At 38.8% G+C, this 24,731-nt stretch overlaps 1 protein-coding gene across 3 annotated transcripts in view; it reads left to right on the top strand.

Annotated features, from left to right (window-relative positions):
- The window catches only part of LOC110951560 (kelch-like protein 29), a 326,566-nt gene that overhangs the window by 282,689 nt on the left and 19,146 nt on the right, over window positions 1-24,731 (top strand). For all 3 annotated transcript variants that reach the window (XM_022194687.2, XM_022194685.2, XM_022194686.2), the window contains one exon: window positions 23,839-24,032. In XM_022194687.2, coding sequence (XP_022050379.1) covers window positions 23,839-24,032 — 194 coding nt within the window. The remainder of the gene's footprint in view (window positions 1-23,838; window positions 24,033-24,731) is intronic.

The following is a 24,731-nucleotide window of genomic DNA, read 5'->3' as shown; positions in this document are numbered from 1 at the left end:
CGTAATAAGAAGGTTCTGGTGTTTAGCGGGAGTAACGCTTGCTCTGTTCAACATCTTATCACTGTAAGTTTGCACTGACTAATACAGCAACCAGCCACAACATTACAACCACTGACAGGTGAAGTGTATAACATTGATCATCTCGTTACAGAGCAGCGAAACCTTGGATCCAAGGATGCTGGATAATTCTGTTGAACCATTAGATGAGCGATAGTATGACATTTCACTTTGGTGGTCGGCCGTCGTTAAGTGGATGAAGAGCTAAATCAGAAGGACGATGAGATTTGGAGGACAGAAAGACGGCGTACTTTAGTAAACTGTAACACTATAAAAAGTAATTTGGGGGATCAGTTAGCGCCACTGAATTAAATGCAAGGTCGCAAGACTGAAGTTCGAATTTAACGATCTCGATGAACCTTTTAAATTGCAAACATTGTTTAGAGTTGCGTCTAGTATTGTGGGTAATTTAAACCTAATTGATTGAAAACAAAAGTGAAGCTGTGAATTTCAAGGCCATGAAAACTGGTGTTTATTTTGCATAACTGGTCATTGTTATTTTCATTCATTGTAGCTCCAAGATTAACTCTCCCTAACTCATTATAGTTTGTTTGTTGAACATGATTTCATTGGAGATTATCAGAATTGAAAACAACTGATACAAACTGTTGCGTTATTGCTTTTTCTTTGATCTAAACATTTGGTTTTTTAAAAAGTGATTAGCAATGCAAGTGTCCTGCTATCCAAAGGGACCGGTGAGCTTTAGGAATCTCCCAGTCAAGCTTTTTTTAACCCTGATAAGAAAACTAAGTCACTCACTATTTAGTATCTGCTGATAGAAGATACACTACTCAGGTATTCTAGATTAGCTGTAGTACCTGGTTGTGCTGCTGTTTAATACTGTAGCAACAAGACTAGTGCAGCAGCAGAGAATATTGTTGGGGTTAGCAAGTAAAGGATCACCATGACAAAGGCTTTTGTGACACTTAATGACCTCTGACCAGTTTTAACTCAAGATCAGCACATGACAGAGGTTCACTGATCTCAAATCACATTACTAATTTTGATTGATAATGTTGCATTGCATTACATTGCATGTAATTTACAACAGTGGACGTAAACACAGGATCAAGTTTAGGTTTGTGGCAAAACAGATCTGTGTCATTCAGCTGATTGGTCCTTATCCTGACGTTAGCATTGGGATCGGGACACCTCCAACAGGCTTATTAGAAAGCATCGCAGGTTCAGCGTGGGTCAAAAACTGATAAAGTCGTGTTGCGACTAAGTTATCAACAACTTTGCTTGCAGTTAGTTTTACTGAGTCGACCATTGCTTCCTTTTTCTTTCCTACTTAAAATCACACTAGCACATAGCCATAACCTGCATTACCGAACTATAGTTAACCTGACCAATCACACATCTCCCTGTGCACCGACTATGATATTTAAATGACAAGAAGCATCATGCAGAGACACACTGTCTCCTGTAGTATTCCTATACTATTTTAGCAGACCACTTCTGTGATCATTCAGAAACATATTTGCCGCTGAAAAGTCATCTCACATTTTCATGGCAGATGCTCCGATCTCTATACGGTCAGCGAAAGTCATTACATGAAGCACATACAACATGCTTGCTCCAGCTTCTGACATGAGTTCACCACCTTTGCTTGGGTCCTGGCATTAATGTGGACGTTACTTTGACATGAACCACCCACCTCAGCATCATTTCAAACCAAGCACACACCCCCTATGGCAGGGAAACGTCCAAAAGGTGTTGACTCGGCCAAACTCCCCACGTCGCTCGCAACCCACAGGACCCAAAAGATCTGCTGCCAACGTCCCGGTGCCAGACATCACAGGACAAAACCAGAGGTCGTGTAGTCATGACCTGATCGGTCAGGACTTTTGTTTTGAAAGTACGAGGAGGACCAACACAATTTTGGGCAGGGGATTTTAACCCTCTAAAACCCAAAAAAACGCAGGTGGGTTGGAAAGCATGCTATCTTTTAAAGAAATCACCAAAGTTGCGCTATTAGTCAGAGCCAAAAATTGTAAAAACAGAAAGAATTGTTATATTTCCATGGGAAAATTAGCCAAATCTAATCTTAAAGTTACTGTATTTCATCAAAATGACTTAATTCTACATATCTTGTTCAAAAGTTTGAAAATTCTACACTCCTTGTCGCTACCAAGAAGCCAGTAGTGACTCAGCTGTGATCAACCAAGTGGCAAAAATTCACATACTTTTCGGCTGAACTGCAGGCTGTGTAGGGACAAGTATGGAAATGAATTAAAAATATAACTTGGAAAATCTTTATAGTATTTAGAGCATCCTTATTTTTTCCAGCATCAGTAACATTTACGGGCACTTGGAAAATCTGTTTTGGTAAATAGAAAATCAACAAATGCATCTTTTTTGTATGATTTATGGCATTTAAACAGTGTCATACTCACAAAATGCATTCTGAGTTATTTCTACTTCTAGCCATGGTGTGCTGTTTCCATAGAGGTGCATAACTTTATATTGCAGAAAGTAAAAATATGACTGGAGCAAAAAAACATACAGAAACTGCTTTGAGTTCAGAAGGTTAGTGTTGCTGCTGATGACTGTGATTTGCATTTAATCATGCGCAAGTGTTCAAGTATTAGTTCGCATGTCAAAGTGTTTGACAAAGGGAATTTAGACTTTATTTCGGCGTCAGACAAAAAAATTGAGAGATCATCTAAGCTTGTACCAATGCATTCCTCTATCCATACTGGTGGAGACGTTTTGCTAAAAATGCCAACCTCTATACACCCTGAAAAACTTTGATCTGGTTACAAACTGACAGACTTTCTTTACAAACGCGGCAGACTTGCACACTGTTTTTTTTTTTTTGCTTTGCACACATGTATCTGAGGGTGAGTGGGGGCAGCTAGAAGAGAATGCAAGAGAGAGACGGTGAGATAGTGTTCATGCGAGTGAGATAGATAGCTGGGGTGTTGCAGGGATTAATGTGAATTTGTAACTACAGGGCATGAGTTGCTACTCGATAGAATCTAGAGCATCAGCTCCTTTCTGCAGGCGATGAATTTGTTGGGGTTTTTTTAAAACAAACTTCCATTGCATTCCAGTGCACGCACTCACTTTTTAAAGGTTACATGCTGTGGACCTGTATGCCGTAAGCTTGGTTAACAACTTGAATGAATGCAGGTTTTGTTAGTGTGTTTTTTTTTTCCTGCCTATTTGTGCACCATCTTCCACCGCTGAATGCTTTTAACAGCAAGTGTGCAGGATACTGTCGCTATTGTTAAACAGTCGGTGTTTGTATGCCATTCCAGTGTGGCTGTAACTGCAGCATGATGCACTCTTCTGCCTCTTAATGGATCTTTTTGTCAGTGCTGAGGTGTATAGAGTCGGAGTGGTTTTGTTATCTGAGCGAGGTGTTTTTTTTCCCTTCCCTTCCCTTTTTCCTCCCTTCTCTCTTTCCTCACTCTATAAATGCTGTACTTTGTATCTCAGGGGAAATGATACATGTCAGTATCTCCGTGACTGACAGCCCATCATTAACGGTTTATCGCATGTGTGTGAGAAAGAGAGACAAGTATGGAGGGAAGCCAGGTTCATCATTCCCACTGCAGTTAACCGTATTAGTGAAGTGGCTGCAATGCTGAAGGCGCCTGCTTAATGATTAGATTTTATCATTTGTGTGTTTTTGGAGACAGTTGGTCTGTGTGGTCAAGGGTGGAGGTTGTATGGTCAAGCATCATGGGTGTAGATACAGCTTGAATATGGGCATCCAGCACTTAATTTTCTGCCTTCTTGTGATTTTTTTTTTTTTTTTTTCCCAGTAATTAGTGCCCTTTCTGCATCTGTTTCTGGTAGATTTCTAAAGACAATTCAGGCACAATGAGTAAAAATGATCTTTCATCATGTTTTATTTGGGGATATAGACTACAGAAGGTCCTTGGTTTACAACGTCCTTGACTTCACGCCGTTTTCTGCTTACAGCAGAACTGATTACCAGCTGGTCCTTGTTTAGATACAGCGTTTCGTCGTTACGTCGGAACTGGTTAAGTGAACTAGTTGGCAAGTGGAGCGGATGAATCATGACGTCACACTGCACTATACATTTGCCGCCACGTTGCTACATTCGCTAATTTCATGTTTCCCAAGTGTAAGTCAGATCTTTGTTTGTGCTTCAGTGTGAGCTAATGACTGTTGTCGTTACTGTAGTTTGGCGAATACTGTAAACTGTTGATATGGCGATGCACGTTACAGCTTTGTTTGCATTTCACCGGCGTTCCGACTTACGGCAAAAGTTGGCTTACTTCACACTGTAGGAACGAAACTCAAGTTTCAAGTTTATTTGAAAAAGGACAGCGGTGCAGTTACATTAAAAAGATGGCGTGCAACAGATTTAGCATCATGCTAATTTCCATCTGTAGTCCAGTGTAAGTGAGAACCCTCTGTATTTGTAAAGGGCCTGCTGGTTTGTGAACTCTTGCTTTGAAGCCTTGAGTTTACAGTTGGTTGTCGCCATCTTGTCCTTTGGAACTGGTCCTAATAGCAAGCGGGTGGAATCTGACAAAGCACATTGATATGATACTAATCTGTCAATCACAAGCTATCCAGCCTTGAAACAGACGCTGCTTTCATGTTTATTTTACACTAAATGGGGCCTTGATTTACAAAGGGAATCCATGCTTGGCCTAGGTGAGCAGCTGAAAATTTGTCATGATAAAATCTTTCATTTTGGTTGAGAAATTTTTAAACATTTGTAATTTTAAGATTAATTAAGATTTATTTGGGATTAGCACTTTAATTGATATGTAACCACCTCAGCCTATTTATCACCAAGGTAATACTTTCAATGTTAGCACAACAATAAAAAACACATAGAAATAAAATGAAAAAAGATAATGGGATGATCTCACCTTGATGCACATTAGATAAAATGCCATTAAAACCTGAAGGGCGACAAGGTGAAGCTTCTGCACCTCCCTGATGTTATAATTCAGAGTGGCTGGACTACACCGGGTGTCATCGGAAAGGAATCCTGCACCGACTTTTGTACACCCCGACATGAAGTCTGTCAGCCCTCAGTGAAGGCTGCAGGGAGTCTGTTGTTTAGGCCGGGATGTAGGATGTTTTCATGCTGTAGAGCTCATCCCATAAGGGCAACCACTGGTCCTCAACAGCTGCAGCATCCACCAGGGGAGGTTCATGAGCATTCAGAGATGACAAGAGACCCAGGCAGTAGCAGACTAGCACACCTTAGGAGACTTGTAAAGAAACTACGTGAAAACTGCACTAATGCATTTCAGTGAAACTATCAAACAATTTTCAAACAAATTTGGATTGATGAAACCCATCACTGTAGTTTTATCCCCAAGGACAAATCATGTTGGACTGAAAAAGTCTTCACACTATTAATTGAGACAGTAAAATGATTATTGAAACGTAATGGAAGGTATGCTAGTTTTCTAAAACACTGCAACCAGTGTATGTCACTGATGCATTGCCTTCACTCCTGTTTTTTATAGTCTCTGATTAGGAGGGACGAATACATGTGTTCCTACCATTAAGGGGGATGCATCTACTGCATCTTCCCTAAAATCAGCGGTTTCATCAGCATCTAGAGGCAGGAAAAGGACTAAATACCAACTGTGTCAGTCATCTAATGCATTGCAACAACATGCAGCGGGTGTTTTATTCTCGCCTGACCTCCTGTATCACATTATATCACACTTACTGATTGGTGCTGGAGTCTTTTTCATGTTGCTCCATAATCAGAAGGGAAAAAAATGCTAGCACACACACACAGAGAAACACACACACATACAAACACACACAAGGCTTTTAGACGTGTAATGCCACCGAGCAAATCCAGCGGCAGCCTGCATCACGCCTGACACTTTACTGCATCCATTAATTTTTTATGGTCTGTGACTCAGATGCATGTATCCTAGTTAATGTTACAAAGTGAAGGGCCCGAGGGCCGGTGTGGGCTGCTTATGCGCCACATTTTCTCAGCTTGAATGCAAACACGTCATCCCAGAGGTGACATATTCTTAGCTGACGAAGCCCACGTCCGGACACATGTTCCCGATTTTCAGAATGACATTAAAATCACATTGGTTTGCCAGTTTTCTGTTGACAGGCAGCGTCCACAGCAGTCTCAAAGGAGGAAATCTAAAATACTGTTTAGAAAGCACTCAAATAATGTACTTTAGTGTACATTTGAGGTGCCTCACTCAAAATATTCTCCTCCTTCTTTAGTCTGCTCATATTTCAGAGTCTGAGTTGTAACAGCTCCATCACATTTTTTCTCCCTGAGCTGCTCACTTGGTTTTCATTTCAATAAATGCTCAATTGGTTCAATATCTCACCAAAAATCAAAGATTATTTGTTCCTGTATATAACCAAATATAAAATAGTCGCTTCACCTGCAGCAACAGTAAGATGCAGTCAACACTGATGCTTCACTATTGATAATCTAATGATGACACATTTAGTAATATATCAAATCAGAAGAATCAAACTGTGGACTTTCACTGCAATATTTAACTGCATTTTGCTGCTAAATATAAGTCCTTTTACTAAAGTAGGCTTTTTCCCAAATCTGTGGATTATTGTTCCCTTTTATATGTGGGTATTTTACCTAAGTAAGGATGTGAATGCCTTGAAAAGACCCAAACCAACAATAATCAGACTAATGAGTACTGGTCTGTGCATAAAGTCTGATACAGTACCTTCCTCTTTTTTCCGTTTGACCGGTGTCACTTAATTATCTGAACATGTTGTTTATTTTTAGTGGATTCCACCAACACCGTCCTGCTGCCGTAAACAGAGACAAGGACAATAATGTGTATTAATCTGCCTCCAGAAAATAATTCCCGGCAAATGTTCTATTTACTTCTGTTTGAGCAACGTTTGCTGAAGCTGCTGTGTTTAGAAAAGTTGCCTCATCGACAGAAACAGGTCACATATTTGTAGAGAGTCGCTTCTTCTGCAAGAACGGCACATGTGGGTGAGAAGTTCCAAAGAAATGAACGTCCAATAGGAGAGAGATTATAGCACCACTCTTATGTTTGTAGAGTTGCTAATTAAACTATTAAAATCTACTCTACGCACCAGATAGATACATCAGAATTATGCTAAAATCGGGGTTGTATAAACATTGTTTGCTGCATTTGAATCAGTCCACTAACCTCAAGTTTGCAAATAGCTGTGCAATTCAGATAATTTGCTGCCACACTTTAATTTAACATGTAAATAAACCTGTTATTTCTATGCAGGCAGGTGACAATTAAAGAAAAAAGCAGCGTAAGTCAGACCGTTTGCTGTACGGTGTTAGACTCCGCCAGGGGCTGCTCCTTGTCTCCGATCCTGTTTCTGGTGTTCATGGACAGGATGTCGAGGTGCAGCCGGGTGGAGGAGGGGATCCGGTTGGGACCTAAGGATTGCGTCTCTGCTTTTTGCAGATGAGTGGTTCTGTTGACTTCCTCAGACTGTGACCTTCAGCAGCACTGGAGCGGTTGGAGTGTGAAGCTTTATGATGGGGCAGTGGACCTCCAAGTCCAGGCCATGGTTCTCTGTCGGAAACCGGTGGAGTTGCTTCCCCAAGCCAAGGAGTTCAAGTGTCTCGAGATCTGCTATGAGTGATGGGAAAATGGAGGCAAGAGATGAACAGGCAGCCTAGTAGGGTGTTGCGCTGGCAGAACAGCTTCAAACTATGATTTTTCAATTATTTGCAACTCTACTGGAGGGATTGAATTAAATTTTTCCAAAAGATATTCCTTTATTTGACGTTATTGGAAGAGTTGGATGCAACAGAAGTACTGGATAACATGTTTGGCTCCTTTACTGTGCTCAGTCTGTTAAAAACCTTCTGACTGTGAAGGCCTTAATATTTTGACTCACTACAGTTTTAATCAATACCATTTCAGTGGCCCCTCGGGCCTTTTGGATGGAGCATTCTCATCTTGGAACAACTCTGTATTGATTTGGCAGTGACCCTTCCATCGAAAGGGGACAAATGACCCAAACCACAGCAGCAAAATGCCACCAGATCTCCTCACGGTAGGGGTCCAGCATTCAGGGAAGGATGACTGATCTGACTCTTTGTTCCACTGATCTCTGCAGATCAGTGGTTTTTGCACCTCTGGCCTCTCAAATGTGCATTTGTCTTTGTAATTTGAAGTTTATGTACTGCAGCGCTGCTACAAAAGCCCTCTCTAAAGTTGTAAGGCCAGGATTACTTGGAGATCTGTCGTCATTTGGAATAAATGCAATGATCACCTGCCTTATTTTACCAAATCCAGAGGTCCTTGGATTGGCTCAGCTTTGCATTTTCTGCCGCTTTGATTAGTTTTTTTCCTGTTCAAGAATTATTAAAGGTGCTTTGGCAATTATGAATGAAATTTTAGAGATTTTTTGATGCAAAATCTTGAGGCTTGTGTCGCTGATTCACAGAAAGCTCAGATTCAAAGTATGGTTTTAATGGATGACACTGCAGGGAGGAACATTTTTCAGGTCAAAAGCTAATATGTTGCACCCTATTAATATAATATCTTGAGATAGATGAAACATAGAAGGGGTGATTATAGGTAATGTCACTAAAACATCATAGTTTAGTATGTGGTCCAACAAATGGGAAGCAAGTGCCCAGTTAACTCAACTGGTTGAGAGTGTGACTTGTAAACAGGACTGTGTCAGAGACGCAGGTTTGATTCCAGCTCATGGCACTTTTCTGCAGGTCTTCCTGTATTTCTGTCAACTTACCTATTAAATAAAACCAACAAACGGGCTCAAGAAGCAACTTTGAGAAAAACGTCGTAGTTTAGTATGTCGTCCAAATGTCACTAAAATGTTCATAAGTTATATGTCATACAAAATGTGACCAAAAACGTCATAGTTAGTATGTCGTCCAAAATGTGGGAAAAAAGGTCATAGTTTAATATGTCGTCCAAAATGTGACCAAAACGTCATAGTTTTAGTATGTCGTCCAAAATGGTGACCAAAAATGTCATAGTTTTGTATGTCGTCCAAAATGTGACCAAAAACGTCATAGTTTAGTATGTCGTCCAAAATGTGGGAAAAAAGGTCATAGTTTAGTGTCGTCCAAATGTGACCAAAAATGTCATAGTGTTAATAGTCATCCAAAATGTGACCAAAAACGTCATAGTTTAGTATGTCATCCAAAATATAACAAAAAAGTCATTTAGGTATGTCGTCCAAAATGTGACCAAAAAAGTCATAGTTTAGTTATGTCGTCCAAAATGTGACCAAAAACTTCATAGTTAGTATGTCGTCCAAAATATAACAAAAAAGTCATAGTTTAGTATGTCGTCCAAAATGTGACCAAAAAAGTCATAGTTTAGTATGTCGTCCAAAATGTGACCAAAAATGTCATAGTTTTGTATGTCGTCCAAAATGTGACCAAAAACGTCATAGTTTAGTATGTCATCCAAAATATGTCATAGTTTAGTATGTCGTCCAAAATGTGACCAAAAAAGTCATAGTTTAGTATGTCATCCAAAATATAACAAAAAAGTCATAGTTTAGTATGTCGTCCAAATGTGACCAAAAAAGTCATAGTTTAGTATGTCGTCCAAAATGTGACCAAAAAAGTCATAGTTTAGTATGTCGTCAGTATGTGTCCAAAAAAGTCATAGTTTAGTATGTCATCCAAAATATAACAAAAAAGTCATAGTTTAGTATGTCGTCCAAAATGTGACCAAAAAAGTCATAGTTTAGTATGTCGTCCAAAATGTGACCAAAAAGTCATAGTTTAGTATGTCGTCCAAAATGTGACCAAAAAAGTCAGTTTAGTATGTCGTCCAAAATGTGACCAAAAAGTCATAGTTTAGTATGTCGTCCAAAATGTGACCAAAAAAGTCATAGTTTAGTATGTCGTCCAAAATGTGACAAAAAGTCATAGTTTAGTATGTCGTCCAAAATGTGACCAAAAATGTCATAGTTTTGTATGTCGTCCAAAATGTGACCAAAAATGTCATAGTTTAGTATGTCGTCCAAAATGTGACCAAAAACGTCATAGTTTAGTATGTCGTCCAAAATGACAAAAAGTCATAGTTTTATGTCGTCCAAAATGTGACCAAAAAGTCATAGTTTAGTATGTCGTCCAAAATGTGACCAAAAAAGTCATAGTTTAGTATGTCGTCCAAAATGTGACCAAAAAATGATCCATAGTTTTTGTATGTGCGTCCAAAATGTGACCAAAAAATGTCAGTTTAGTATGTCATTCCAAAATATAACAAAACGTCATAGTTTAGTATGTCGTCCAAAATCTGACCAAAAAGTCATAGTTTAGTATGTCGTCCAAAATGTGACCAAAAACGTCATAGTTTAGTATGTCGTCCAAAATCTGACCAAAAAAGTCATAGTTTAGTATGTCGTCCAAAAATGTGACCAAAAAGTCATAGTTTAGTATGTCATCCAAAATATAACAAAACGTCATAGTTTAGTATGTCGTCCAAAATCTGACCAAAAAAGTCATAGTTTAGTATGTCGTCCAAAATGTGACCAAAAACGTCATAGTTTAGTATGTCGTCCAAAATCTGACCAAAAAGTCATAGTTTAGTATGTCGTCCAAAATGTGACCAAAAAGTCATAGTTTAGTATGTCATCCAAAATATAACAAAAACGTCATAGTTTAGTATGTCGTCCAAAATCTGACCAAAAAAGTCATAGTTTAGTATGTCGTCCAAAAATGTGACCAAAAACGTCATAGTTTAGTATGTCATCCAAAATATAACAAAAAAGTCATAGTTTAGTATGTCGTCCAAAATGTGACCAAAAAAGTCATAGTTTAGTATGTCGTCCAAAATGTGACCAAAAAAGTCATAGTTTAGTATGTCATCCAAAATATAACAAAAAAGTCATAGTTTAGTATGTTGTCCAAAATATGACCAAAAATGTCATAGTTTCGTGTGTCATCCAAAATGTGACCAAAAATGTCATAGTTAAGTATGTGGTCCAACAATTGGGTAAAAGGTGTCCAGTTAGCTCAACGGATGAGAGGGTAGCTTGTACACAAGACTTTGTCAGAGATGCTGGTTCAAGTCCAGCTTATGGCATTATACTCCAGGTCTTTCTGTCAACTTACATATTGAATAAAACCAACAAAAGGGCCCGAAAAAACGTAATAGTTATTTAGTATGTCGTCCAAAATGTGGGGAAAAAAAGCATCATAGTTTAGTATGTCGTCCAAAATATGACCAAAAATGTCATAGTGTGTCATCCAAAATATGACCAAAAGTGTCATAGTTTAGTGTGTCATCCAAAATATGACCAAAAATGTCATAGTATGTCATCCAAAATGCGACCAAAAACGTCATAGTTTAGTATGTGGTCCGACAATTGGGTAAAAGGTGTCTGGTTAGCTCAATGGGATGAGAGAGTGGCTTATAAACAAGGCTTTGTTATAGATGCAGGTTCGAACCCAGCTTATATCACTTTACTTCAGGTCTTTCAGTCAACTTACATATTGAATAAAACCAATAAAAGGGACCAAAAAAACAACTTTGAAAAAACGTCATAGTTTAGTGTGTCGTCCCGAATGTGGGAAAAAATGTCATAGTTTAGTATGTGGTCCAACAACTTTATAAAAGCTGTCCGGTTAGCTCAACGGGATGAGAGGGTAGCTTATAAACAAGACTTTGTTCGAGATGCAGGTTCAAGCCCAGCTTATATTACTTTACTTCAGGTCTTTCTGTCAACTTATATATTCAATAAAACCAACAAAAGGGCCCAAAAAACAACTTTGAAAAAACGTCATAGTTTAGTACGCCGTCAAAAATGTGGGAAAAATGTCATAGTTTAGTATGTCGTCCATAATGTGACCAAAAACGTCATAGTTTCGTATGTCGTCCAAAGTGTGACCAAAAACGTCATAGTTTCGTATGTCGTCCAAAGTGTGACCAAAAATGTCATAGTTTAATGTCGTCCAAAATGTGGGGGAAAAAAACGTCATAGTTTAGTATGTCATCCAAAGCGTGGAAAAAACATTACTACCAGCTCTGCAGGCCTCAACAAAGGAGGAAAAGCACACATATTTTAAGTCCACAAAAAATTGTTTATTTCGAACAAAATATAATAATGGGGTGTGGTAGTTAGAATCAGTAGTGTGTGAGGTTGTGTGGTGGTAGTGGAAAATATGTAGTGCGTGTTGTCAGTGTAAACAACACCAAATACCACAAAAGACCACATGGCCAGCAGGAGGTGTGGAGTTAAGCCGAGAGGAGCAATGGCAATTCACAGAAGCGAGCAGAGGCAGAGGGCGCTCTGGCTCATCTGGCTGACCTAGTGCACTTCCTTGGTGTGACTGGTTAGTTGATTAAAGCTCCACCCAGCCAGAGACCTGTAAGAGGAGCAGCAGAAGACATAGGCTCTGGGGCCGTAACAACGTCATCGTTTAGTATGTGGTCCAAAATGTGGGAAAAAAGCGTCTTAGTTTAGTATGCCGTCCAATACGTCACTAAAACATAGTTTCCAAAATTACAAAAAGGAGACACAAAACAACCACAAAGTGATTCAGAACAACTGAAATCAGACACAACATGACTACAATTGCAAGCAAAATTACAAAAATAGACACAAACCAACTACAAAAGGCATAAAATAACAACTATCAGACACAAAACAGCTACAATCAGACACAAAATGACAATGAGAAAAAAATGACTAAAAATACTCACAAAATGACGACAGTTACACAAAACAACAATGAGACACAAATCAACAACGAGACACAAGTCAGCTACAATTAGAGAGGAAATGACTAAAACAGACGCAAAACATCTACAACAGGCTAAACAACTACAACAACACACAAAACAACTACAACAGGCAAAATGACCACAAAGAACAGCAAAAAAATCTACAATGAGACACAAAACAGCTTCAAAGAGATGCAAAACAACTTCAAACACAAAATGACGACAATAAGAGGCAAAATGACTGAAATAAATACAAAACTACAATTAGACACAAAACAGCAACAATGAGAGACAAAATTATTAATAAGAGTTGCAAAACAACTACAATGAGACACAAAACAACAACAAAAAGATTAATGACAACTCAGAGGTGACAGAAGACTGCTATGGACAAACATCCACAAAGAAAAGCATACAAAGCAACAAGAAAAACACTGCAAACAAAAAACTAAATCAATAACAAGGCCAGAGTTTACATAGAACAGTCATATCACTACAGTAAAAGTACACAGACTACCACCACTACTACTACTACAAGATACTACTACGAAATGAGCACAGATGTAATATGACAACAGAATGATTAGAAAAAAAATAAGTAGACGGAAAATTAATACAAAGACACAAAACATTTACAGTGAGAGGTAAAATATTGAGGCAATATAGCAATCAGAGATGTAAAATGAGCACAAAGAAAGACAAAACTTCAACAAATAGATGCACAAAGAGACACAAAACTTCCACAGATGCAAAATGACAACAAAGAAACATGAAACAACTGAAAGTTACCGAAGTTGTTCAGTTACTTTATCATTACAGGTTGTTTAGAAGTCAGTCCTCATCTAAAAGGCAACTTAGATCAGAATAATGTGAAAACTTGAAACCTGTATTGCACACACCAGTGATGCAGTAGAGAGCAGAGGCTAATCTTTTAAAATGAATTTGTATATTTATAGATTTGAGGATTTTATGTCCTTTAAAGCCGTTGAGTTCTTCTCCTTTTGCCATCTTGATACAGAATCAACTGCTCGGCATCTTTATAACATGCCACAGAGCCTGATTGGATATTAATTGCTTAATTGTACCTCACTTTGCACCTGTGTCGAAGCATCTGCAGTCGTTTCTCCACTCATTTGTGCAGCTTTTTTCCTTTAATTTGTCACTCGTCTGTCATTTCCCCCATATATTGAAGACTGATACATTGAGGTTGGATGTAAATCTTCAGGTGCAGCGAGCGGAGCAAACGGGCAGGTGGAGAAAACGGCAAATCCTTCAGCTGTCAACATAAACAAACATGGCAGGTGCGACTGCATATTTTCCACGGCAACGGTCCAATTTCACCTGTTGTTCCCCGACATTACGCTTCTTAGCCCGTCTGGTCGCGGCAGAACAAAGGCCGTGGAGACACTAGCTGGTGCTCTGACGTCTGCTCTGCGTGGGTTTGCCTTACACCTGGCTGGCCATGAATTATAATTGAGATTTGTCACATGTCGTTGCAAGCATTAACATGTTTTTATCCAGATTACATATTCAGAGGCGAGTCTAATTGAAAGTCTGGCATGTTTGCTTCATTCAGAATCTCTGTCTCAGCTTCCCGTCAGTCTTTCTTTTTGTCTCTCAGCCGACATAAAGGAACACAATCCTGCATTGTTTGCCTCGCTGTAACCCCGCAGCTGCATTTTGGAGATGATTGTCCCTGCGTGATGAAACAAGCCCTGTCAGGAGCTACAGACGATTACATGGCTTCATGCAGCGATCAGGCTTTGTGTATAAACACATAAAAAAAAAAAACACCAATGCAGAGTAACATGTTGATGGGTAAACTCCTACAGTGTCGACAAATCAGTTTCAGAGGCAAAAGAAGGACAAATACAGTCTTTGTTTTTGTACAGAGTCTTCTTTCCTACGACTCCTTTTGCCTCGCAGTGATAATCGAAGCACATACGCCCACTCCAAGTCTATTTCGTGTCAGTCTGAATGTCACGGTTCATCTTAAATGCTTGATGGTGAATCACACGCCATAATGAATTCAATCACATTCGTGACCTCAGAGACGTTTGGATCCCTGAGTTTCTTCTGACCTGCACATGTTCGTCTTGATCACAACTCCTGACCCTTTTGACCAGCTGATAGCCACGCGGTGTTTACATTAATGGGCCTTAACCCTTTAAGCTTCAGTCAATTCCAGCCGTTTTCAGTACAAAAAATCGCTAATATTCTATTTTTAAATAAAAAAAATTACGAAAAATACAGGGAATATTGGATGCACATCGCGAGGTGCATTTCCTTGAAAACGACCGATTCGTGGATTTTATACCGACTTCAGGACATGTTTGGACAAAATAGTTTACTAGCTTGTGTCATCTGGATGTAAAAGGTTGGATTATGACCGTTTTTTGTGGAATCTTTTTTTCTGTGTGTAATAATGAACCCGGAAATGTGAGTCGCGCTGTGTGCGTTGAAGCCGTGTATAGAGAACGGATGGATGGATATTTGTTTTTGTCGGACAAATGTGTTTTTCTCTCCCGCTGTGGTAATCACATCTGAAAGTGGTTTATACCGGCGGATTCATGAGAATCTAAGCTTTCCATCGGCGTATAGTGTTTGTATAATCGGGTTTGCAGCCGTCGGACATTATTGAAATTCCTATGCAAATTAGTAGGTGTACCGCCGGCGGTACACCTACGACGCACTGAAGCGTAAAGGGTTAAAAGCTCATTTCACTGATCTCAAAAGAGACACAAGCACGTTTTCATGTAATAGAGATAGACTGGGACTGCTTATTTAACACGAGAGATTTCTGTGTTTTTGCTTTTTTCTTTGATCGCTGCTTTGAAGTGGGCAAAAGGATGATATTCTGAATTTCCAGACATCTATCAGAATATAAAGATGTAACAGTCAGAATCTGATGTTTTCATCAAACTATAACCACAATCTCAGTTGTTGAGTAGAAAATACAAGAATACAGCTAACCCCCAAATTAATAACAGCCAAGCTGATATTTTTGATCACCCTGGGTGGAATAAACAAGAGACAAAGGATGGTAAGACATGGCGCTAGAGATGCTAATGTTTGGATGAAATCTTAACTATGTCTGTGCTTTTATACTCACATTTTTACTAAAATGCCATGTCCAGAAGGATCCATACCCCTTGATATTTCATATTTTTTTCAGAAAATGCCGCTGTTTTTCAATCCAAATGGTCTTGATCATTTCTACCACGTTCTAGAGCGTTCTAATGCACTATAAACTAAGAACTGCTGATGGAGTAGTTGTTTAGACAATTGCTATTCAATTGGAAGTCATGGCTAAAACCAAAGAGCTTTGAGAGTTTGTGATTAGGTTCCATCACTCAGAGAGTTTCACTTTGTGGCTGCTCAGGAGACAGGAAAAGCCTTTAAAGTCTTATCTAAGAGTTTCCAAGTGCCAGTGGCCACAGTGCAAAGTATCATCAAAAAGTACAAGAAGTACCACACTATGAAGAATCTCAAAGGGCTGGTCGGAAGATAAAAGTGACCCCTGGACTTGCAAGAATGGTAGAAGAATCAAGGGATTGCTACCAAGAGCATCCTGATGAGTATGAGCAGTTCTGATGGCAAGGCTGGTCTCCATGGACACCAACCAACAAGGACTCCAATTCTCCAAGACATTATCAGAACGACATTGAGATTCTGCAGAAAACCTTGTCCTTGAGCAAGATTGGAGCCTCTAACAAGATACTGATGTGAAACTTGCTTCCAAAGTGGTGAAGAAATTGTTACCAGAAAACAGTGTGAAGATATTGGAGTCCATACTTGATTATTATCGAGAATCTGTGGAGCAACTGAAGCCCAGAATGATGGTGAGGAATCCTTCAAGCCTCAAAGAGATCAACACAAAGCATAATAAAATCCCTGTAGAGACATTGAGGAAGATTGTTAGCAATTAAAAGAACAGTTTGATTGATGTGGTGACAAATGAAGGCTTTGCTGTTGATTAATGAGGCAGAATGTCAGACATGGCATTCTTAGCAAAAACATGAAAAATAACCCAACAAGATGGATAGAATTTATCATAGACATCTGTTACACAATATCTGTCTTTTATAGCGTGTTTATGTCGGTTCCAGTCAGAAAACCCTAAATCCCGACAAATCAAAACTTGGCATGTTTAGAAATGATCTTCACTGTATATGGTTGCAAAAATGTTTAATTCTCATTTTATAGCTGAAATAGTGTTTTCACAGAGGAAGATATCTGCCTCTTTAGCAGCCAAACAGTAACTAACTGTGCTAACTTTTTTGAGGAAGGACTAAGCCCAAAACGAAGTATTTCACAAAAATCTATGCATTTTATTGTCATTTCTCATCATTTGCTTAATAAAAATCTCTACTGTGTGTGGAGAAATGAAGCTTCAATTAAGAAAACAGATTTAAAAAAAAAACACTTATTTCCTTTTATTCTCAGTCTAGTGTTGGCTAAAAACTCATTTGGAGGCACCAGACATTGCAACTATGCAGGAGAACCTTGTAAATTTGTCTGTAATAAGTTGGAAAGTTGGAAACGATTATGTATTACTGAGCAGAACTGAGTGTTTTCTCTTAAATCTTTCCTCATCACGAGCAGCTGTTTGCTGCCGTCCCGTTGGACTTTTGTCGATCCCATAATCAGCATCTTTCAGCGGCGCCTGACCCTTAAATTTATGAACCTCCTCCCGATGTGGTCCGAGGGGTAATTACATCCGTCGGAGAACGGGACACATGTTCATCCTTCTTCTCTCAGCAGGACTCAGTTACTCAACCAGACTCTGCTGCTGTGTGTGTCTTGTTTGAACAGTGCTAATTGGCACTCTCGAGTGTTGCGAGTCCACCTTTCCTGGAGTGGCTTCTGTGTCGCCACTTTCTCAGACTGACAGTCGATTTAAAGCCGTCCCCCCCTCAGCAGCTGTTGCCAAGGACATTATCAGACCCCCTAACAGAATATTCCCAAAGGCTAATTCGCCCATCTTCCTCTCACACTTTATCTAACAGCCTCCTCGCAGGAAGGTGGATGCAATAAGTGCTTCCAGGTGTCATTTAAATTCAGCCTGACTTCAAATGCCACAGGAGCTTCTGCAGTAAAGCATCTCTGCACTGAAAAAAACACCTTCGCCAACCTGTATGTATTTAACCGGCATCTTGTAAGACACCTGTGCGCTCGACCTCGGTGTAAAAATAAGAGTTAAAAATCACTTTTAAGTAGTGTCTTTTTTTTTTTTTTTAAAGCAGCCCTCTTGGGGATGTTGGCTACAGTTTTTTTTTTAACACAAAGGTGTTTTTCTTGTACAACAAAGATGCAACCTTGATTAAGCAGGCTTGCTTTAGTCTGAATGGATGCGTGTTTTAATCACAGATCCTGGATCTGTTCGCGCCTCTTTAATGAGGCCTCCTCCAGCTGGAAGGCTGTCGGCGCCGCTGCTTTGATCAGCGGCCCGCAGACGCCGGATTACAGCGCTAACACACAGCACTAATGGAACCACAAGTGGAAAAACACAAATACGGTTCGAGGCAAACACCTAACACAAATTAAATTTTAGGAAATATACATACACTCAACCTCTGACAAAGGCACAATCCCCTTTAATTCAGCTCATTGTGTCGGCACCTTTCATCTGCCTGGTTTTAGGCAAATTACCATTTATAAAACCTTTTGATGTCTACAATATTTACAGTGCAATTTTGATCTTGTTTTTTTTTTCCAGTCAACATGTAATTTCTTTTTTTTTTTCTGTGAGTAAAACTGAGAAATTCAGGAAAAAATTGCCATTTTTCAGTCCTTAGTAAACCATAAATATACTGTTCTATAATATCTGTAAAATCATAACTTTTTTAGCCATTTTTTTCCCATTTAGTTATTTTTCAACTTGTAATATTATACTTATTTTCTGCGATAAAAATTACTATTTTTCAATTCTTAATGCACACCATTTTCTTTATAAAAACAGCAAATGTATGTAAAATCTATTTTTTTTAGTTAATGTGTATTTTAAAAGTTTTTTCTTTGGGGAAAACAGAGAAAATCTGAAAAAAATAATACTTTTATACTGTGATCTTACTGGTTATGTGTAATTTATTCTTAAAAGAAGAATTTTTAAAATAACACCTTTTTTAAACCACATTTCAGTCCTTAATAACGATATTTTTTCTTTAAACAATTACAAATATCTGTAAAATAATATTTTCTGCTGATGTAAATACAGTAAAAAAAGTCATTTTTCTGTCAAACATTGTAAAAGAGGACGTTACCTTTTTAAAAAATCACATTTTTCATGTGGACAATATTTTTTATGGTCAGTTTTACTAGATATTACCTGTAATTTCACTAAGCATTAAAAATTGTAAAATAACCATTGAAGAAATATATTTAACATTGTGCAATCCTAGATTATTATTTGTTCTTTTGAATAACAGAAAACATCTGTAAAATAATTATAGATTTTAAAAACAGAAAAAAATTGCTATCAGAAGGTGGTTTTCAACTTTCTCTGTTAACTTTCTGCTTCAACTTTAAACTAAATTTCCTTCACTAAGCCAGCCCTCTGGCCCTCCAGTAAGCTGTGTTCCTATTGGCTGTCCAGGTGGCTGCTTGGTGTAATCAGGAACACCTGAGCAGCTCAGTGTCTTCCTGCTTTATGTCTGCAGTCAGACATTTCCTCTGCTTCTCCTCATTGAACCGGGTTTGGCTCTGTTGCTTTAGTTTGTTCTTTAGAGGCTTTAGGCTTGCAGTTTCCAGCAGTAAAGTCCTCTTTAATGTGTTTCTTGGTGTGTTTTAGGGCTTTGTCCTGGATAGGTGTCTCGGTAAATGTGGTTCTTTAGCCATAGTTAGCACATGGTGCTAATGTGTGCAGTGATTAGTGGACTTGGCGCAGCTGGGTTGTGTCTTTATCTTGGCTGTAGTGAGTCTTTAGAGGTTTTTGGTCAGACACATTCTGTTTTCTTGTTTGTGAACCAACGTTGGTTGTCCAGAAGGTAAGCGTTCCTGTCCTGATTCTCTGTTTAAAGAGGTTCTCTGGTAGGCTGCAGGAGACTTGAGCGTTTAGGTTGTGCTAGTTTGGTTTTTGTACGGTTTCATTTGGACGACTACCTTGAGGCCCCTCCATGTGGTTTAGTGAGGTTTTCTGGAACAGTTCTACAAAGCAACCTGCAGCAGAAGAGACTTTGAGAGTTTTTAGGAAGTTCTGGAGTCCAGACTTCAGAGCAGCAGAAACATTTGTCAGCAGTTTGAGCAGGAGAAGGTGAGCTTTCAGAGTAGAAATAAGAAGGAAACCTTCTTGACCTGTGTGGTGAGGTCCTGTACCAAGAATTTGAGCAGGTTGTGAAGAGTCTGTAGTTCTTTGATCTGAAAGCACCAGAAGAGTCGACTCATTAAAGGAGAAAACAGGAGATATTGTTGGCTCTTCTGTTGCTCTGCAGTTTCCTTAGACTGAATATCAAGTTTCTATTTAAAATGATTTACCGTGTGAGCCCAAGAAGACTTCAATAAACTCCCTCCATCCCCTGAACACAACACATTTTACAATGTTAATTTTTTTTACATGTTTTTGAGTTTTAATCATAGTTTTAGCATAGTTTTTTCTCTTTGCTTGTTTAGTTTTGTCATCTGTGTGAAAGGTGCTAAACAAATAAAGTTGAATTGATAAACTGAATAACTGGCTAACTCATGATTGTGACAACGGAACTATTTTCAGTGTGATTTAAGGGTTTGTCTAAAATTAAACAAACTACATTTAAAAAGCAATTAAATCAAAGGAAAAAAATATTTAATACAATAAAACTTAAAAAGAAAATTAAACATTAAATACAATTAAATTATATTAAACAGACAAAATATTTAATTAAATAAATGGAAGATAAAAAACATGTAATTATGAAATTAAACATATTAAACAAAAATATTAAACATTAAAGATGAAATATTTTAGATAATTGTACATTTAAAAAATACAATTAAACAAGAATATTAAACATTTAAAAAATACAAAACATTTAGATTATGAAACCTTTAAAAAGACTAAATGTTTAATTAAAAAAATGTTTGATTAGACAATAAATCTTAAAGACAATAAAACTTTAAATAGGAATTAAACAGAAAATACAATGAAGCATTAAAAATAAAATTAAACATTAAAAGGTGGTAAAACATTTAAAATGGAAAAACCCTAACAAAGATTTATTCGGAAAAAAAATGGGAAAGGAAATTTTTCAAACAAGCCGATAAAATATTTGAAAAAACAACAATTAAACATTAAAAAGACAAAGCAGTTCAAAATCAAATCAGATATTAGAAAAGAATAAAAGGTAAGAAAAGAGCAAAACTAAACTTTTAAGAAGAATCAAACTAAAGACAAAACAGTTGAAAAGACATCAGTTAGACTTTAGAAGATCAAATTAAACAGAAGAGACAATAAAATGATCAAAAAGAGCAAAAACAGATAAAGGTCTTGAAGTGTTTTCTAGTCTGAAATGAAAACATCAAGTTGTTTCTTCAAACAACCTCTCTTTCTATGTTCTTGGTTTAATTGTGGACAGATTTACTAAGGACTCATTTAAGAAAGCTGCTTTCCAGATAAAGTCTACTAGTAGTTGAAGGCATCGATCAAACTAATCTTACCATCTGATCTCCACAAACTTTGCTGTTCAGTGAAAAGAATCAAAGTTTTTTTCAGGATTTCTAAAGAACCCACAGGTGAAGGTCTGAGAAAAACTCAAATCGATGGTCTAAATGTGAAATCAAGACTCACTGTCACAAATTTTAAGGCTTCTGTTAACCACAGAGTTCAAACTAACAGCCATCTACTCAGAAACTTCTTAAATCTGAGCCCTCAGACTGTCGAAAGGTTCAAACTAACAGGGATCTACTCAGGAACTTCTAAAATTTCAGTCCTCAGACTGTCAAAAGGTTCAAACTAACACAGAACTACTCAGGAACTTAGAAGACTGTCAGTCCTTGGACTGTCTGAAAGTTAAATCTAACAGAGATCTACTGTGGGACTTAGAAAATTTCAGTCCTCAGACTGTCTCAAGGTTCAAACTAACAGGGATCTACTGTGGGACTTAGAAAATTTCAGCCCTCAGACTGTGTGAAAGCTCAGGTCCTGAGGACTTGGGAGGTCTCGAGGCTTTGGAAAGTCTTGGAACTGAGGGTTCAACCCTCCAGCACAAAGGCTGAAGTCCAACCTCCTGAGAAAAACGGTCGAGATGAGACTCGAGTTAAAAAAAAAACTCGAAAATGACAAAAAAAAATCGATGATAAATGCACATAAAAAAGAAGAATTAGTATCTGAGCGAGTAGCTCAGGGGGATAAGAAGAGAGACTACCAAGTGGAAGGTAGCAGGATTGAGTCCCACCACTGGCTTTCTTCTTTCTTTGTCTATGTTTTTCAAAAAGTTTAAGTAGGTCCTGGTTTTGAACCAGCAACCCACAGCTCCATAGGCAAACCCTTAACTCACTGAGCTACAGATCAGATAAAAAGAAATAAATTCGTCGTCCCTTTGACATCGTAGTTTGCAACTGACCACATGGGTGGAGTCAGGGTGGAGCCAAGGCGGTTGTTAGTGCTTTGCTAGTGGCTAACTAGTTAGCTCCCATAGTCTGGAAGCTCTCAACAAGATTTAGTAATGAAAAAGAGTTATTCCAAGTTTCCTTGTCTCAATCGTATGACGTAGTGTGTAATTGTATGCAGCACAGTGAGACGGCATACTTGTTATTTACGTTTTCATGTCATCTACATCCACGGAATGCTCTGAAATTTTGCCCCTACTAGCTTAGCCTCACCATAGCATGCAGCTCAACGGGGCATGCCCTATCTCCTGATTCATATCTATGCACACTAGTCTGGTCAATGATGACCTTTCATGAGTACACGAGAACGCAAGTACGGACAGTTACGTTCTGAGAAACGTCCATAGTCTTCTTACCGCAAAGGTACAAAGCTGCTCATCTTCTCCTACGGCATCAGGAAACGTCTTCAAAGCTTCTTAAAATCCAAACGAAATAGAATCAAAAGATCAAACTAACGTCATTAGTGCATTCAGGTGCAGTCGAACAACGAAGTTGCATTCAGGAGCGCTAGAAATGGAGTATCAGTAATGTAAATTTCCAACAAAAATTTTGGAAATTAATAATATAAAATTTTTCAGATCAATGGGGGGGCCACTGCCCCCCTTGGCCCCACAGCAGATTCACCACTGCCTGGGCAGCGCAACACACAGGCTTTTAAACCCAGGTGGTCACTCAGAGACAGCCAGCCTGACAGCTGCACAATGACTGGGGAGCGTGTAGGACGGAAAATGTGGACCGGATTTTCACAAACCTGGCATTCTCTGGAGTGAAAACGTGAACTGGATTACCCCAAAGGTTACATATTCCCATAACAGCAAAATGGAACTTTTTTTTTTTGCCCGTGTGATATTTGGAGTGTGGCATGAGAGCGTGTGAAGGGACTGAGTTGCGTGTGTCTCACGGCCAAAGCGTGAAAGTTGGCAGCCCTGAATTTATCCTCCCGTTGTGTCGGCTCTTTCATCTGCTTGGTTTTGGGTCGGCTGAGTTTTAGGCTCGACGTTGGAAGTGTTTGCCAAAGATCGCTCAGAGAGAAAGGTCCAAAGCTCTGCGCTGACACACAGCCCAAACTCCGGAGACTAATGGCTTGTAGCTCCCAACATATGTTGTTTTGTGTAATTGCTTTAATTGCTGTCATTGTACGTAATGGTTGGTCTTTTTCATCTTCCCTGGTGGTGTAGGCATTCTGCTAATTATATCTGTCAGCCCTGCAGCCAAAATGAGCATTTCACTGTGAATTCGGAGCAGTGGGAACTTTCAAATCAGTGTTTCTGTAAACTGTTTTGTGTGTGTGTGTGTGTGTGTGTGAGAGAGAGAGAGAGTAAATGACTGAGTGCTGGGTGTTAGAGCAGCTTATGAATCATTAGGCTTCTCCTGGAGCTGTTTAATGGAAGTGGGGTCATGACTTTACTTATCAGCCGAGTCTGAACTTTGACCTGAATGTTCTTTTCTCTCCAAGCCCTGCAAGGTTGGAATTTACAATTAGAAGTGAAAACTTAAAGGTCAAAAACGTCTAAAATATATAAAACTTTCTGTGCAGGTACGACACCATAACCAACCAGTGGGAGACGGTTTCTCCTCTTCCCAAGCCGGTCCACTCGGCGGCGGCGACGGTATGTGGGGGGAAGGTCTATGTGTTCGGAGGCGTGAATGAGGCCGGACGCTCGGCGGGCGTCCTGCAGTCCTACGTACCGCAGAGCAACACCTGGAGCTTCATCGAATCGCCCATGATAGGTGAGAAGAGACAGCAACATTTCCTGTTATTGTCAGAGATTTCACAAGAACAGAGTGAGGAGATGTGTTTCCATTGTTAGCTTCACCTTTTGCTTCCATTTTAAACCCACGTGTGGTCTGTTTTCCATCACTATGCCTTCACATTTCTGGATTTGATGGAGAATTACTCGCTCATCAGCATGTGCTAATGCTGACGGAAATTATTGTGCCAGATTTTGCTCAGGAGGAACATAATGGCATAAAATAACAACTACAGTGCCTAAAAACGAGAAATACAATACTGAAATTACTGAAATAAGTGAGCTATAATCAGGCAAGAATAGAGGAGTAAAACGTAATTCTGCAGGAGTAATGAGAAATACCACACATGATAATGAAGAAATAAAATGAAGCATTCCACTGCACCCGAAAAATGAGATGAAAATGAAATAACGCCCATCACAGTGACAAGTTGTACATGAAAGTGAAATCTGCTCATGTAATCACAGAGTTGCAAATGAAGATGCAAGATATTACACATGAAATGAAATGCTACACATGATGCAGACACCAACATTGTGCAACTATTGAAAAGTACAATATTCCAATGGTATCGACAATATTGCTTGAAGTGTTGTCAGACATTAAAACGCATCAGTATGACTGATTTCTTTTTACTGGCACTGTAAAACCAACACATCAGTCCTATACCACTCCTAT

The sequence above is a fragment of the Acanthochromis polyacanthus genome, chromosome 16, assembly GCF_021347895.1.
Source record: "Acanthochromis polyacanthus isolate Apoly-LR-REF ecotype Palm Island chromosome 16, KAUST_Apoly_ChrSc, whole genome shotgun sequence".
Lineage (NCBI taxonomy): Eukaryota > Metazoa > Chordata > Actinopteri > Pomacentridae > Acanthochromis > Acanthochromis polyacanthus.
The sequence above is the reverse complement of the archived record's forward strand: the minus strand, read 5'-3'. Positions and strand labels throughout refer to the sequence as shown.